The following is an 18,165-nucleotide window of genomic DNA, read 5'->3' on the forward strand; positions in this document are numbered from 1 at the left end:
AGTCGAGTTCAAGAAAACAAAAGCTATGACCAAACACTCACCCTCCTCAGCCGTGACCCAGTTACATGCTTAACATTGCTGAGGATGTGGAAGTCCAGGCTGTGGAGCAAAGTGTTAACAGCACAGCTGAGTGAAACTACAAGAATTACATCAGCTGTGTTCTGGCCACAAGACAAACACTTCATTACTGGTTGCAAGAAGCACATGATAAATGAACAGTAAACACCATGGTTTCAATCCTACCTGCTTCACTCTCAATCATTTTGCCACACACATAAACGACAGGCCTGTGTGTGTTCAAGATAACGTGGTTGCCTTAAAGAGTGTGTCAAAGCCCGTTACACAGAGCTGCTCACCCTGCAGATTAAACGGAATAGCACGCTCTTTGGTGAGTTGAGCCCTATTGATGATTATGCCAAACGCAGCAGAGCTTACCCATTTCAATTCTGAGAAAGCTTTGACCTTAACCATTCCCAAGCCTTCACTAAGGGCTCTCCGGTGCACTAACAGAAATGCCCCCTTCATCCAACAGAAAACGGGTCAGTCATTTCATTGAAATGGCCCCCTTGCTCACACTTCCCCAAATCAAAGCTTATCAAAGTCATGAATGTTTTCTCTTCTGGCTCCTTGTCTTGCTTATTGTCGGGAGAGAGGGATTGGTGGGTTGGAGGCTGAAAGGATTTTACCCCTCTGATGCATTGGTATCAAAAACCAGGGGGCACAGTTTCAGAACAAAGAGTTGCCTGTTTAAGAATTTCATCTTTTGGAGGGAGGTGAATCTCGGGAAGGGTTGTATGTGTTCCCATGGTAGGGGAGTCCAAGACAAGAGGGCACAACTTCAGGATTGAAGGGTGCCCATTTAAAACAGAGATGCAGAGAAATTCCTTTTGTCAGAGTGGTGAATCTCTGGAATTTGCTGGCACGGGAAGCTGTGGAGGCCAGGCCTTTGGGTGTATTTAAGGTAGAGGTTGACAGGTATCTGAATAGTCAGGGTACCAAATGTTGTGGGGAGAAGACAAGAGAGAGGGGCTGAGAGGGAGAATTGTTCAGCTTATGATGGAATGATGGAACAAACTCAATGGGCCAAATGGCTTACTTATGCTTCTGTATCTTGTGGTCTCTGGTCTTTGGCATTCTTGAGTCATGGAGGTGGAGGCACTGAAGAATTTAGAGGCTGAGATGGATAAATACTCAGATGGAGGAGTCATGGGCCACAGGGAACCAGTGACAAAGTAGAATCAAGGTTGAGGATGCGATCTGCCATGGGTTTGCTGAATGGTGGAGCAGACTGGTGGACAAATGGTCAATTCCTGCTCTGACATCTTCAGGCCCTTGTGACCTTCTCCAGGGCTAAACTTTTCCTGAGGGGTGCCAGGAAGCACAAGCATGGCCAGTTATGAGGAAGAAACAATTGCTCAACGTGGAGTGGAGGAGGTCTGACTAACTCCTTCCTACACGAGTGCAAACTTGGGTCAGTGCACTGAAGGAGAATACAGCCCTAATTCAGCCAGATCCCTGACAAAAATCTGTCACTGAGGGGCAGGGATGGGAGGGGGGGGGTGGGTGGGCGAGGAGGAGCAGGGACACCTGAACAATTGGTGACTGGTAGCCTCACATGTTTGTAGATGGTCGTTTGATGAGAATAAAAATGATGTTGGCTGATATCCTTTATTTGTTGGGTAATGGGAAGGCCAGAAAGGCAGTCATGAAGGTGCAGATTAACTTGAACAGGGTGGATGGGCTTGAGGGGTTGAATGGCCTCCATTCCTATCTGCTCCATAATTGAGTAATGGTTGAGGGGTATTTCACAACAGCCTGATTAGCATTAGATACAGAATGCACTGACTTTTTTTATGAAAATATTGGCAGGCAAGGTTTGAAGCAGGGCTGTGTAGGACAGGAAGGCAGAGTGGCAATAGTTAACAGATTAGCATTGGCCAGGCTGAGAGTTATTTGTACCTTGAATCCTGACTGAAAACAATGTGCCTTTAGTTCCTCGCGACTGTCACTGCTTTCAGAATCTGGCAGCAAGTGCGTTGCAATCCCAATGTCCTTTGTACACACTCATCGGAAGCTGACCTGGAAGTTTGCTTTGACCCCGTGGTAAACCTTGGAAGCAGCCAAGCCACAAACGGTGTGCGGCTGTAACTGAGATCAGGAGATGTGTTGGAGTCGCAGCTTGGTGACGAGGAGCTCACAGCAAACTTGGTGTAAATGTCACGCTGGAGGGGTGTTGCAGGACGGTGACCCCAGGCTGGGTGTGGGAAGGTGGTGACTAGCCCTATGCCGGGATCCCAGTCTGCTGTAGAGGGATCGGTGAGCGTTGGGGGAAGCAGTCCAGACCCGAATCTGATGGCTCAGAAAAACATCGAGGCCTTGCAGACAAGCCACTTAGATAAACGTGTACTCACTGGCGCAGTGTGTAGCATTACAGCCTCACAGCACCAGAGATCTGAGTGCAATCCCACCCTTGGCTACTCACTTTGTGAAATTTGTACATTCTCCCTGTGACTGTGTTGGGTTTCTGCCCACATCCCAGATGTAGGTTGGTGTGGGGAAGGGAGAGTAGAAATTGGGATTGAGGTAAGCTAAGTGGGTAGGCGATGGTTTGGAAGTGTTATGGCCTGAGATGTAGATGATCTATTGCCTTCCAGCTGATCTGCCGAGTTCCTCTGGCAGTTTGTGTTTCCTACTCATTTGCTTCAATCAAGCACCCTCCACTCTTTTAAACTCCAATGATGTAAACCTAACCTGTCCAACTTTGGATCATAAGACAACCAGTGCATCTCAGGTATCAGTAGAGTAAACCTTCTCTGAACAACTCTCAACCCATTAACATCCTTCTTTAAATATGTCAATTCTGTGTGCATGAATCCAGATGTGGTCTCTTCAGATCACCATATAACTACCACAAAAGCTCCCTAATTCTGAATTCAATTTCCTTGTGCGTTTTCCTAATTCCTTAATGTAGCTGTGCATCAGTCTCCTGTGAATCGTGCACAAGGTCACTGATCTCTACATCTTAGAACACTAAAAACTCTAACTGCATATTTCCTACCAAAATTAACATCCTTTTCTCACGTTACACTCCATTTACCAGATCTTTGCCCATAAATTTACCTACAACATATCTTCTTCCAAACTTACTTTCGTATCTATCTTTTCTTTCTTCTTTCTTTGGCTTGGCTTCGCGGACGAAGATTTATGGAGGGGGTAAAAAGTCCACGTCAGCTGCAGGCTCGTTTGTGGCTGACAAGTCCGATGCGGGACAGGCAGACACGGTTGCAGCGGTTGCAGGGGAAAATTGGTTGGTTGGGGTTGGGTGTTGGGTTTTTCCTCCTTTGCCTTTTGTCAGTGAGGTGGGCTCTGCGGTCTTCTTCAAAGGAGGTTGCTACCCGCCAAACTGTGAGGCGCCAAGATGCACGGTTTGAGGCGTTATCAGCCCACTGGCGGTGGTCAATGTGGCAGGCACCAAGAGATTTCTTTAGGCAGTCCTTGTACCTTTTCTTTGGTGCACCTCTGTCACGGTGGCCAGTGGAGAGCTTGCCATATAACACGATCTTGGGAAGGCGATGGTCCTCCATTCTGGAGACGTGACCCATCCAGCGCAGCTGAATCTTCAGCAGTGTGGACTCGATGCTGTCGACCTCTGCCAACTCGAGATGGCAGAGGTCGTATCTATCTTTATATCATCAGCAAATACCTCCTGCACCTTCATAAATTATATACAGGAGGCCTGAGTACTGAATCCCATGTTACATTAAAATAAAACAAAGCTGGAGAAACTCAGCAGGTCAAACAGTGGACTTTATATAGCAAAGATAAAAATACATAGCCATGTTTAGGGCCTGAGCCCTTCATCAAGGTAGGAGCAAAATGGAGGCAAGTGTCTGAGGTTATTGAAAACACATGTTTTTTCTAGTCTATATTTAATAAAATATTGAAGAAGACCGCAGAGCCCACCTCACTGACAAAAGGCAAAGGAGGAAAAACCCAACACCCAACCCCAACCAACCAATTTTCCCCTGCAGCCGCTGCAACCGTGTCTGCCTGTCCCACATCGGACTTGTCAGCCACAAACGAGCCTGCAGCTGACGTGGTCTTTTTACCCCCTCCATAAATCTTCGTCCGCGAAGCCAAGCCAAAGATTTAATAAAATACATTGAATACACCAAATCGGGCACCTGCCTCCATTTTGCTCCCTCCTTGATGAAGGCCTCAAGCCCAAAAAGTTGGTTATAATATCTTTATCTTTGCTGCATAAAGTACATTGTTTGACCTGCCGAGTTTCTCTCACATGAGTTTTTGCTTCAATCATGGTGTCTGCAGACTTTCATATTTTACTCACTGTTCAATTGTCATGGCCAATTTGGAAAAGACCCATTTTTGCCTGGTCTCTGATCCCTGTCAGCCAGCCAATCTTCTATCCATAACAATATTATATTCCATCATGGTTTTCTGAATGAAATTTGGTGTGACATTTCATGGCGATCTGGGTAATGGTACATCTAACAGATCCCCCCTTTATCCACAGTACACATTTCTCTACAAAGAATTGCAATAATTAGTCAACTGTGCAGAAGGACTTGGGAGTGCTTGTGCATGAATTGCAAAAGGTTAGTTTGCAGGTGAAGCAGGCTGTCAAGAAGGCAAATGAAATGTTGGCCTTCATTGCCAGAGGGATTGAATTTAGGAGCAGGGAGGTTATGCTGTTCAATGTACTGGTGAGGCTGCATCTAGAGAACTGTGCACAGTTCTGGTTTCTTTACTTGAGAAAAGATGTACTGGTTTTGGAGACAGTACAGAGGAAGTTCACCAGGCTGATTCCAGAATTGAGGTTGTTGGCTTATGAGGAGAGATCAAATTGTCTGGGACTGTACTCACTGGAATTTAGAGGAATGAGAGTGAATCATATAGAAACATAAAATTATGAGATGCGTAGATAAGATCAAGGTAGGTAAGTTAGTCTCAATGAGTGATCTGGAGATTGCAAGTGTGGCCTCTTCCAAGAGCCGCATATTAGTACTATTAGAAAGACGAGGCCTAGGGGACATAGCCTCAAGATCCAGGGTAGTAGATTTAGGGCAGAATGAGGAGGAACTGATTTTCCCAGAGGTGGTGAATCTGTAGAATTTGCTGCCCATTTAAGCAGTGGTGACCTCAGTAAATATATTTAAGACAAGATTGGATAGATTTTTACATAGTAGGGGAAATGAAGGGATACGGGAAAAACAGGTCGACGGAGATGAGCCGATCATCAGATCAGCTGTGACCTTATTGGCTTGATGGGCCAGATGACCGACGCATGCTCCTACTTTTTATGTTCTTATGATTTACTGCCGACAAAACAACTCTTAGTTGCCTGACTAATTTGATTTTTTTTTTCTGTTCCCTTCTACAATGCCTTCAAAATAGGTTCTAATGTTTTTCCAGTGACAAACATCCACTGTCTCTCCCTCAGACTTATCTTTCAGTGCCATTTGGCATCTATTCCTTCGGGGTGTCTTGGAAACATTTGCCCCTCATCCATCCAATGTCTGCGATGGGTTGATATTGATCAGCAGTTACACATGTCATAGCAGTAAATCAACGTTCTAAATCAATGAAGCAGACCAATAACCTAAATGCATGTGACAAGAGGATGATTTGTTGGAGCTGCCAACTTCTGGCAGTTTGGTAAACGACCCTTCAGTGTGGCAAATTCCCTGCAAGCCTTAATTAGGAAATATCTTGCCTGGAGTCTGGTCATTTTAATATAAAGGAGGTGGATATACCATAACCCAGATCAGAGTGCAATCTATTACAGGTATCATAAAAACATATAAACAACAATCTAAATTAACTGGTAAGAATTAATTCTGAAAGCAATTACAGTGCGCTGTGGGAGATGCATGGTGGGACAGGTCCAGCTAGAGCGAACTGGGGGAATGTCCACAATGGTAGCCACACTGTCCAATGTATGTCCTTGTTCAATGGAAGCTTCCATGGAAGCGTGTAGGTCTCCAGAAGGAACAGTTTGGGGTTGTTGGATGGACAGATTCCCCATCAGCCAGTTAAGTTGAAGGGAATGCACAGAAGTACACTTGGGTGCTGGGGAGAAAAGAGATGACCTCCAGAAATCCCACACTGAGACACTCCTCAAACCCTCTCCCAAGGGTAACCGTGCACGCGCCTTCACCTAGCTACACTGAACAAGCACAGTGACATTCAGATTGCTTACCCTCATAGATTCCCCTGGAGTTGCTAACCATTAAAGACGAACCCCTGGCAACAGACATCAGATGGGCATTAAAAGCAGAATTTTGTGTTTTAATTTTTTTTAAAGGTGATTTACTGGAAATATTGGTGGGTTGAAACTAGGAGATGTTAGAGAAAAGGACAGATGAAGCTTCCAGGTTGACGTCTGAAGAGATTTGACAACATTAGGTGTGCTGAGACCCTTTGGTTTGCAAGTACTTACTGGTAATGTTGGTGCTGTCTCCTGATGTGGCTGTGCCGGCACCTCCTTCATCTGTATCTGATCTCTCCTGCCTCCTGGGACCCCACTCTTCCTCACTGCCAGGTTTCTCATGGCTTGATGAGAATTTCTTCCGCCTTCTCTTTCTCCTGTAGCCTTGGGGCGCAGGGATTCCAATGTAGATTGCGTTTGAAACTGAACAAGACAAATACTCTGTGACTATACAGACATTTAGTAGGAATCCTAGACTGATGAAGTAAATTCAAGCTCTTTGGTCAGAATGAGACAGCTGCAATCACCATTCCCAAAGTGGATATTTTTGCTTAAATAAACATTGATCCAATTTATCTGAGGATCATACTCTTCCAGAGCCTGTACCATCATTATAACAGTTCAAGGGTAATCTGTATCTCAACTTTAGACCCCTGACCTGCATGTCCAACAAAAACATTTTGTAAGCCTTGACTTTGCTGAATCTTGGAGAGAGTTCCAGATACTGTGAGTGTTTAAAGAGTTCCATCATCACCCTCTCTAACTTGCACAAGTGAGTGTGAGATCATGCATCACCAGAGTCTCTGTCAGTTTCTTTCCTGCTTTGTCAGGCTCCTGAATGAACTCCACACCAGTAAAATTATGCTGCCTTCACTAACTGATCAAACTCTACTCCTCTGCACTGTGTCTTACTTGCTGTACTATGTATGGGATATCGAGTTGGACTGTTCAGAAAACAAACTTTGTGACCACACCTTGAAACTGGTGACAATAAAAAGATGTATGGGGTTAGTAGGTTAATTGGTCACAGGGTGTATTTGGGCAGTGTGGGCCGGAAGGGCTCGTTGTAGTGTTTTCACCTCCTTGAGGCCAGTCACGAGCTGTGCAGGAAGACTGCGGTTGAGCAGCAGGACTCCAGAGCTTCTGAGAGGTCGGAGACTCAGCACAGGTTCCTTCCTGAGGAAATCACAGTTGTTGGTCATTCCTGATTGGACGCCAGAGTGAAAAGCAGCACCAAAAATATTTTTTTCCCTGATTTTAGGTAACTCCATCACTATCTGGTTCCACTGGGAGTTAACCTCCCCCAGTGCTTTCTCCCACGACTGGTCTCTCCCACCTTTTGTCCACTACCCTCTCGCATCTCAGCTGCTCCCCACCTTTTCCCCCTTCAAAATTTACTTCCTACTTTAGTCTCTATCAAGGGTCCTGACCTGAAATGTTGACCACTCTTTCCTACCTATGGATGCTGCCTGACCGCTGAGTCCCTCCAGCAGTTCATTGTTAGCACCAACAGGTTTTGCCTCACCAACTTGTGCCCCACTGCCCTTAGTCCATTGAGACACGGGCTTGTTTCAGGGAAGTGTTGACTTGCCGTGGACAAGTATTGGAGCAGTACTTAAGAATGTAAGTTTTAAAATGTTGAGGAAGCTCTTTCTTGTTACCTTCCTTTCTTGTTATCAGCAAGAGCTGATAAAGACCTTATTTGGCAAAGTAGTAAAAAACTATTAACCACTGGGTAAGGGACATGACAAGTATTGGAGCAGGACTTAAGAATGTAAGTTTTAAAATGTTGAGGATGCTCTTTCTTGTTACCTTCCTTTCTTGTTATCAGCAAGAGCTGATAAAGACCTTATTTGGCAAAGTAGTAAAAAACTATTAACCACTGGGTAAGGGACATGACACTGATTAACAAATTCCAAGAGAATTCTAAGAAATACTGTATGTACTTACAGAGAGCAGTCTGTTTGAATACTCTAGGGAACTGGAGATTCTGTCTGCATAAATTTATGGCTTGTAAGCCACGAGGCAGATACCCTTGGGGTGAGACCAGCTGCTTGTGACAGTGTTTTTTTGCTGTAACAGAGTTCTCATGGTTTGCAAAGTGTTTAAAATTTGATTGTGAATGCTGTATTCATGTTTGTTTTCAAGCAACCTCAGGTCCACTTTATCAGACTGACACATTCTTTGTTACGCGAGGCAAGTCTTTAATTGGGAGCAACTTCATCAGTTTACTCATGCAGTGGATGGACTGAGGGATGTGGCCTGACCCAGCTAATGGAAAGCACATGATTCAGAGAAACTTTTCCCTCAACGCAGAATAGGAAATGCATCCACATCAATTATATTTAACCTCTTGGGACCTTTATGTTTTTGTTGGCTCCCGCTGTCCACGTTAACGCAAGTGAGTGGCTGGTGATACTTTGCTCACCTTCTTCCTTGTTGTCATCGCATCTCCCTCTGGAATTCCCCGTTCTCCGCTCCAGGATTGTTGGATGCTCCATCCTTAACGAAAGAAAAGGATTGAGCATCGAGCAACATTTCTACTGTCTTATGGAGTCTGAAGAGGTTTGGCATGTTTTAAAATATTCTATCAAACTCCGAGAGGAGTCTTGTTGAAATTTCCTGGTTTGAGAATTCAAATCATAAGTCCCTATCAGCAAGCCCATTAAAAGGCACACACAATCAGCAAGGTGAAAGGATGTTTACCTTCCTGAAACAAATGCGTTAAAATGTCCTGGTCACAGGCGTTCAGCAGTTCAAGGCTGAAATTAAAGGTGAGAAGATCACTGGGGCCTCCCTCTATTAATGACATTCACCAGGAGCGTGTCTTAAATATGCCCAAAGAATTATCAGGGATCCCAACCATCCATCACAATGTATCTTTGACCCATTACCATCAGAGAACATCAAAATTATGTAATGCACCTCTGACTGTGTGGCTCGGTATGACAGCATCACCTCGACAAATTTGCTGACGATACCATGGTAAAGGGTTGTATTAAAAAAGGCGATGAGTCAGCAGGTAGGAGGGAGATTGAAAACTCGGCAGAATGGTGCACCAACAACAACCACACACTCAATGTCACCAAAACTAAGGAGCTGATTGCTGATTTCAGGAAAGGCAAACCAGAGATGTACAATCCAGTAATCACTGGAGGAACAGAGGTGGAGAGGGTGAGCAAATTTAAGTTCTTGGCAGTCACTATCTTAGAGAATGTTTCCTGGACCAATACACTAATGGCATTGTGAAGAAAGCATGTCAGCATCTCTATTTCGTCAGGAGTTTGCGGAGGTTTAGCATGACATCGGAAACCCTGGCAAATTTCTACAGATGTATGCTGACTGTCTGCATCACCGACTTGGTGCGAGGACACCAATACCCCTGAGTGTACAGCCCTTCAAAAGGTAATGGACACAGCCCAGGATATCACAGGCAAAACCCTCCCCACCATCGAGAACATCTACAGGGAACGCTACCTTTGGAGAGCAGCAGCAATCATCCACTTCACCCAGCACACATTCTCTTCTCGCTGCTGCCATCGGGAAAGAGGTATGGGAGCCACAGACTTGCACCAACAGGTTCAGGAACAGTTGCAACCCTTCCACCATCAGACTCCTCAACAATAAACTCAAATTAGGGACTCATTTAAGGACTCTTACTTTTGCACTTTATTGTTTTTTTATTCTTTCGGTATTGCACAGTTTGTTTAGATATTTTATTTGTTTACATGAGTACATTGAGTACAGTGTTTTGCACTACTTATAAGTAGTAATTCTGCCCAGCACATAGGAAATAGAATCTCAGGGTTGTATGTGAATTCATGTATGTACTCTTGACAATAAATCAGAAAATGAGCACTGCCGGGCTGGGAAATAGCAAGCTGTGAGATTGATAACAGTATCCCATATCCTTGGACTCCTATTAATGAAATGGAGTAAATACTCCAGAATATTTATTTTATATATGTGTGTGATTATTAAGTTCAAGTTTATTTATCATCCACTTTTACAAGTGCAACCTGGGTGGATGGGGGTGGGGGGAAGAGACTCCAGTGATCCTCTCTGCCACTCTTACGGTCCTGTGGATTGATCTCCGATCCGTTTCTCTGCAGCAACCGTACCCCACTGCAACGCAGTCGCCAGGACACTCTCGATAGAGTTCCTGTCGAAGATTGACATGATGGTGGCCGGTAGCCTTGCCCGCTTCCATCTTCTTAGGAAGAGCACCTTCTTGACAAGTGAGGAGAGGTTGTGTGCCCAGGATAGGTCACTTCTTAAGTGAATTCCAATGAACTTGGTTTCTTCACTACCGAGTATTAATGTGGTGGGTGGTCGTCACTGGTCCTTCTGAAGACCATGGTCTTGACAATGTTGAGACTTAGGTTGTTATTCTGGCACTCTGTCATGCAATTTTCCATCTCTTCTCTACTTTGGTGTGTGAGAAATGTAGTGTGTGCGTGTGTGGGTGGGTGAGTGAGTGTGTGTGCACGCGCACCCTGGTCTACAGAAATGCTGTTTTGTCCGGTTGTATATTTATAGTCAGATGATAATGAGCTTGATATGATTTTGAAACTGAGAATTCAGTCACTGAACAATAGTGTAGCTGTGATAAGTGATGAGGAACATAAATGGTCTATTGTTCCTTCACATAGAACATAATAGCACAGTACTGGCCCTTCGGCCCTCGATTTTGGGTGGATCAAAATATTCCTACCAAAAAAAAAACAAAACCCTCCCAACCTCAATTTTTCTTTCATCCATGTACCTGTACAAGAGTAATTTAAATGTCCCTAATGTTCCAGCCTCCACCACCACACCTGGTAATACCTTCCAGGCACCCACAACTCTCTGTGTAAAAAAACTTACCTCTGACATCTCCCCTAAACTTCCCTCCCTTCACTTTGTACAGATGTCCTCTGATGTTTACTACTCTCACCCTGGGTAAAAAGTGCTGACTGTCTACCTTACCTATGCCTCTCAGAATCTTGTAGACCTCTATTAAGTCTCCTCTCATCCTTCTTCACTCCAAAGAGTAAAGCCCCAGTTTGGCTAACCTTGCCTCATAAGACACATTTTACAAACCAGCCAACATTCTGGTGAATCTCTTCTGCACTCTGTCCATACCTTCCAAATCCTTCCTGTAATGAGGTGACCAGAACTAAATGGAATATTTTTGGTGTGTTCTCACCAGAGATTCATAGAGCTGCAACAACATATGATGAGAGGATTTGAGAAGTGAAGTATGTCCTACTGCAAGTTGGGACATAGGATCAGGGTCAGAAGCCCTTCACACACACACAGGTCAATGCTGGCCAGAAAATGTCTATCTATGCTCATCTGGTCAGGTTCTGGCCTCATTGAGTTTTGAACATTGGGTAGTTCTCTGGCTCCACAAGTGACTGATGACTGGGCATTGAGGAGATGAAGGGGTATGGAGATGGAGCAGGAAAATGACACAACAGTAGAAGACCGGCCATGGTGGAGCAGGATCAAGTGGAGCAGTATCTGGTCGCCTCACAGCCTGGTTTGGAAACTGAGTGATGCCAAGAGAAATGGGTGAATGTCAAATGGTTTCCCAGACCAGTTCTGAGTGTTGAATGGTAGATTGCGATCATTATAGCTCTCTCTTTTCACATCTAATACACACCATATTCCACCAAACTAAAGTTGTCCCTTTAAATAACCTGAAATAAGAACCATGACAGATGACACTGGGATTTCAGCTGCCTCGGAAAATCAATGCAATGTGATTAGGCTGTCAAACCCTGCTAATTACTCAATGAAATCCTCTGCAATAAGCTTTCTCAAATTATTGATTGAAGTCTGTGCATTCATTGCATAAAATATTAAAATGTCATTTCATTTGCACATATACATTGTGATGAATTCATAAACGAGACAGAATTATGGAAATCGCTCAGTCCTGACACATTGCCACAAGCCCTCTCTCTCATTTAGAGAGGTGACACGTAATTGCTTTTAAACAAAGGCTGATTTAAGACCCACTCTGAAGGGTGGTGTTATTTGCAGATTGTCATTTGTATTCTGTGCTAATTGCGATTTTCTTTTTAAGATTGCTGTTGACTTGTAGTTATTTGGTGATGAATGTCAATTCAGGTTGGGAAGTAGTAACATGCAAACTGCATGAAATGAATGGGGGAAATCAAATTACAAGGGGTTTGGTTTTAAAAAGTTACACGAGAAATGCAGTTGATTACACGTGTGAAATAACTCAATCGGCAATAACGAGTGGTCCAGAAATACACAGGTGGCCAGCTTTGTCTTCAGCTTGGGCCAGAGGAAAACAAGTCATTCAAACCAGCAAAAAAAAGGGGGCATTTGGCACATTGGCTTCAGGCTAGTTCCCAGCAGAGCATTCCATTAGTCATTAGTTTAATTCCCTGTTTTTTCCCTGCACACCAACTCCCGTTTGATCCTTTTGCCATTTCCCTACACTGAGGGGTAATTATACTGTGATTCATCTACCAACACACTTTGTGATGTGAGCACCCCATCCCACCAAGAAATCCACAAGGAAAGTGACATGGTTAGCGTAGTGGTTAGTGCAACACTTTTACAGGGCCGGGCTTCGAATCCAGCACTGTCTGTAAGGAGTTTGTACGTTCCCCTGTATCTGCGTGGATTTTCCCCAGGGGCTCTGGTTTCCTCCCACCATTCAAAACATACCAGGTGTTGTAGGTTAATTTGGCGGCACAAGCTCGTGGGCCGGACGGAACTGTTACCTTTCTGTATTTAAATTTATATTTAAAAGTCCTGGGCAGGAAGTACCAATTCTGCATGGACTGCACTAGAACCCTGGGCCCTCAGAACCGTGAAGCAACAGTTGTGCCATGATGGCATTGTTGGCACAGCACACCAGTAGGAAATTATTAGTTTATTGCCATACACACAATTACAATGCACATTGAACCACAGACCATAGAACATTGCAGCACAGAAACAGGCCCTTCAGCCCTTCTAGTCTGTACCACACAATTATTCTGCCTAGTCCCACTGATCTGTACTCAGTCCATAGACCCCTGTACATCTCCCGTCCACGTACCTGTCCAAATTCTTCTTAAATGTTAAAATTGAGCCCACATTCACCACTTCAGCTGGCAACTCATTCACACTCCTACCACTTTCTGTGTGTGAAGATTTCCCCAAAGTTCCCCCTAAACTTTTCCCTTTTTACCCTTAACCCATGTTCTCTGGTTTGTATCTCACCTACCCTCAATGCCCAGTTTATCTACTCTGAAATGCTGGAGGAACTCAGTTGGTCTTGTAGCATCCATAGGAGGTAAAAATATATTACCGATATTTTGGGCCTGAGCCCTTCAAGGTGTGAGTGAAAAAAGAGACAGTCGTCCTTATACATGGCTAGGGAAAAGAGCAGAATGGGCAGAGGGAGGAGTACAGACCAACAGACAAAAGGGTTTAATTGGGTATGAAGAAAGGTGAATATTGATTTTGACTCTGTGAAAGGAGACAGAGGGAAGAGAGGAAGTGAGCAAGGATGGGAGACATGGGGAAAGATTAGGTTCTAATGGAAACTGGAGAAGTCGATGTTAATGTCATCAGGTGGAGGTGCCCAGACAGAATATCAGGTATTGTTCCTTCAGGTATTGTGCATGGTCTCAGTCTGAAAGTGCATAATTTCAATTCCCTGCCCCATTCCCTTGCTGACATGTCTGTCAAGGTCTCCTGCACTGTGGGCAATGGGGAAAGATGAGGAAGGGAGCAGGAACATAAAGAATTGGCAAAGGAATGATGTTTGTATCCCTAGAATGAGACAAATAAATATTCCAAAATATTATGGTAGTGTAGAAAGTGCTCCAGAGAGAAGGGCAACTGATAGAACGGGAACTGTTCTCATTTTGAGGCATCCTGGTATGATTTGGTTTGGGATGATGTCCTTTACGCTTGTCTGCCCTTGCAAAAAATGTTACCAGCACTGACAGAGAGCAAATCAATCCTGCCCAAGGCAGTTTTGAAGCAAGTGAAGCCTCAAATTGTGTGGTCAGTCCAGTGTGAGTGGAGATCAGCATATTTGTAAACTGCCTGTCAGACTTTGTTGCTATGTTCCCTTCCAAGTGGAAAATACAATTATAATTCCATTTGTAAATCATTTTCTTTTACCTGTTGAGCCAGAATTCACAATCAACTGCATACAGTTTTGGGTGCCTTATTTGGAAAGTATGTGCTGGCATTAGAGACAGTTCAGAGAAGTTTTTACAAGAATGAGACCAGGAATGAAAGGGTTAGCATATGAGGAATGGTTGTCAGCTCTTGGACTCTACTCGTTGGAGTACAAAAAGATGAGGGGGACCTCATAGAGGCATTTTGAATGCTGAAAGGCCTGGACAGAGTAGATGTGGCAAGGATGTTTCCCACGGTAGGGGAGTCCAGGACAAGGGGGCATAATTTCAGGATTAAAGGACATCAATTTAAAACAAAGATGCGGAGACATTTCTTTAGCCAGAGGGTCATGAGTCTGTGGAACTTGTCGCAAGCAGCTGCGGAACTGAGGTCATTGGGTGCTTTTAAGGCAGAGAATGACAGGTATTTGATTAGTCAGGGCATCAAGGGTAACAGGGAGAAGGCTGGGGAGTGGGGCTGAGTGGAGGATGGATCAGCTCATGATAAAATGGCAGAGCAGACTTGATGGGCCTACCTGCTCCTATATTTTATGATCCTGTGAGCTGATAATTTGCTTAAATGTTTCCCTCAGAACTCATCTAAGCTCCTACCCCTCTTCTTATCCCCATTTCTTTTAGTTTAAAGACTGCAGCTCCTCATAATTTTCTATACCTGCATCAGGTTCCCTCTCAACCTTCTGTGCTCTATGGAAAGCCCAACCTCTCCTGTCCCTCCTTAAAATTGAGACAATATTCCATTGAATGTCCTCTCCAGTGAAAGCATGTTCTTCCTAGAGTGGGGCAAGTAGAGCTGTAGAGCTCCAGCTGTGTCCAACCAAAGTCAGGGGAATTTGTACCACCAGATCCTCATATTCCACACACTGCCTAATGAAAGCAGCTACTCCTTGAGCCTGCATTGCTACCTTTTGGAATCCCTGAAATAGAACACCAACGCCCCCCTGTTCCTCAATTCTCCTGAGGTCCAAATTATATATTGTGAATGTCCCACCCTTATTCATTCTTCCACCCATTACCTCACACGTGTCAGAATTAAATCCCATCTGCCATTGCTATGCCAATTTTACCAACAGACCCATATCATCCTGTAATTTAAATCTGCCCTCATTATTAACACCACAATTTCTGTGTCACCTGCAGTCTACAAATCATAACTCTTATAGTTGTTTTCAAATTATTTACAGAACCAATCCGTGGTAGATCATGGAGTCACAGGCTTACAACACAAAGTGGCTCTCCAGCACCACCCTCTGCCTCCCATTTTTAATCCAATTTGCCAACTTAACTTTGATCACTGGCTTCTAATTCTTTGTACTAGTTTCCCATGTAAATGGGCAGCATGGGTCTCTGGGCCAAAAAGGCACATACTGTGTGCTGTATGCCAAAAGAAATGTCTTACATGGCACAGTTGGTGTAGCAGTTAGCGCAATGCCTTTACAGCACCAGTGGTCGGGATCTTGATTCAAATCCTGCGCTGTCTGTAAGGAGTTTGTACGTTCTCCCCATGTCTGCATGAGTTTTCCCTGGGGGCTCCAGTTTCCTCCCACCATTCGAAATGTACCAGGGTTGTAGGTTAATGGGGTGGGCCAAAATGGCCTGTTACCATGCTGTATATCGAATTTATTTTTTAAATTTTAAAAATTGAAGTCTATGCATATGACATCAACTATACTGCTCTCATCAACACACAATCATATAACAAAGACCATTACAACACGGTACAGGCCCTTCAGCCTTTAATGTTGTGCTGACCAACATATTGCTATCAAAACAAAAACTAAACCCTCCTAACCCCTTAAGCCTCTACTTTTCTTTCATCCATATGTCTAAGAGACTCATATGCCCCAAATTTTTCAGTTTCCATCACCACCCCTGGCAATGCATTCCAGGCACCCTCAACTCTCTCTGTGAAAAAATCCCTGATGTCTCCACTAAACTTCCTTCCCTTCATTTTCTACACATGTCCTCTAATGTTTGCAACTCCCGCCCTGGGAAAAAAGGGCTGGCTGTCCACCTTATCTATGGATCTATTTGCTCCAAAGTGAAAAGCTCTAGCTCTGCTAACTTTGTTTCACAAGACATACTTTCCAATCCAGGCAACATCCTGGTAAATCTCCTCTGCACCCTCTCCATAGCTTCCACATTGTTCCTAATAATGAGGTGACCAGAACTGAACACAATATTCTAAGTGTGGTCTCACCAGAGATTTGTAGAGTTGCAACATGACCTCTCAACTCCTGAACTCAATCCCCTAACTAATGAAGCCCAGCATCCCACAGACCTTCTTAATTATCCTATCAACCTGTGTGGTGACTTTGAGAGATGTATGGATTTGGACCCCAAGGTCCCTCTGTTCTTCAACAATGTTAAGTGTCCAACAATTAATCCTGTACTCAGCTTTCAGGTTTGTCTTCTAAAATGGATCACCTCACACTTTTCCAGATTGAACTCCATCTGCCACTTCTCTGCTCAACTCTGCATCCTGTCCATGTCTTGTTGTAACCTACCATAATCTTCAACACAACCCACATCTCCACCAACCTTCATATCATCTGCAAACTTACTGACACATCCTTCATCTAGGTTTTTTATAAAAAATTATAAAGATCAGGGGTCCAAGAACAGAATCCTGTAGAACGCCATTAATCACATCATGTATTGCTCCACCCAGGACTTCAAGAAGCTACATAGGATTGTGAAGGCAGCTCATTCCACTACACATGCACCTCTTCCATCCACTGACTCCATCTATACCTCCTGTTGCCTTGGAAAATCAGCCTACACAATCAAGGACTCATCCACCTCACTAACACTCTCTCCACACCCCAACCTGCTCACCACCAGATGGAAAAAGATTCATTAGTACAAGATAATGCAACATTGGATTCAAGGACAGTTTCTTACCTGCTGTTATCTTGAATGAACCTCACACCATAAAATTATGTTGCCTTTGCTCAGTTCTATCTGATCTCTCTGTAACTCTGCATTTCTGAACTGTGTTCAATGTATTATCTGAAATATCCAGCTAGACTGCTTATCAACAAACTTTATCAGTGAATCTTGCGACATGTGACAATAAACTTGAACTAACTCTCTTGGAAATAACCATCTAAGTGTAAATTAGTGTAAATGTTCATCAAACATTTTTCAATAATTTCCCTTCCATAATCATTCTTCATTTTTAAAATGATGTTTAAATCAAGTAAATAGTCAGTTTAACATGATAGTTTTTACAATGACATATTAGTACTGTGAGTTACCCTGACATGTCATTTACTGTACATTCTACCCTCCTAGTCCCACTGACCAGCACCCGGTCCATACCCCTCCAGTCCTCTCCTCTCCATGTAACGATCCAGTCTATCCTTAAATGTAACCAATGATCCCGCCTCAACCACGTCTTCCGGAAGCTCATTCCATAGTACAATGTCCTGTGACTGTATGTGTCAATGTCTTGTGCTGGTATCAGTCCAGGCAGCATCTTCTGTCCTCATGGTCAATGTGTTCACACTTATTGCTTCACCATATAAAATTGTTTTTATAAAAACAGGTACTTGATTGAGAAAGCATGTAAAATACAACGTGAAGCTTGGTTGAGGCCATCATCTGTTGTAATATGTATTTACTTGAATCTGACCCAAAAGTTCATAACATTTAAAATGCAGGACAGCAAAACGTTTAAACATCAAAATTAGGTGAAAATTCTTGCGACATTATCCCGTAATTTATAGGAAACAAATTTAATCCCCCTGACTCTGGTGTTTCAAGAAAAAAAAGCCA

At 43.8% G+C, this 18,165-nt stretch overlaps 1 protein-coding gene across 7 annotated transcripts in view; it reads right to left on the reverse strand.

Moving 5' to 3' along the window:
- LOC138754187 (electrogenic sodium bicarbonate cotransporter 4-like) overlaps positions 1-18,165 on the reverse strand; it is a 228,351-nt gene that overhangs the window by 105,044 nt on the left and 105,142 nt on the right. For 5 of the 7 annotated variants that reach the window (XM_069918076.1, XM_069918079.1, XM_069918075.1 and 2 more), the window contains 2 exons: positions 8,658-8,731; positions 6,461-6,652 (listed from right to left, as the gene is read on the reverse strand). In XM_069918076.1, coding sequence (XP_069774177.1) covers positions 6,461-6,652; positions 8,658-8,731 — 266 coding nt within the window. Of the gene's footprint in view, positions 1-41; positions 152-243; positions 389-6,460; positions 6,653-8,657; positions 8,732-18,165 lie in introns of those variants that run through there. The other 2 variants (XM_069918081.1, XM_069918082.1) reach the window with 2 other exon arrangements.

This window comes from Narcine bancroftii, chromosome 2 (assembly GCF_036971445.1).
Source record: "Narcine bancroftii isolate sNarBan1 chromosome 2, sNarBan1.hap1, whole genome shotgun sequence".
Lineage (NCBI taxonomy): Eukaryota > Metazoa > Chordata > Chondrichthyes > Torpediniformes > Narcinidae > Narcine > Narcine bancroftii.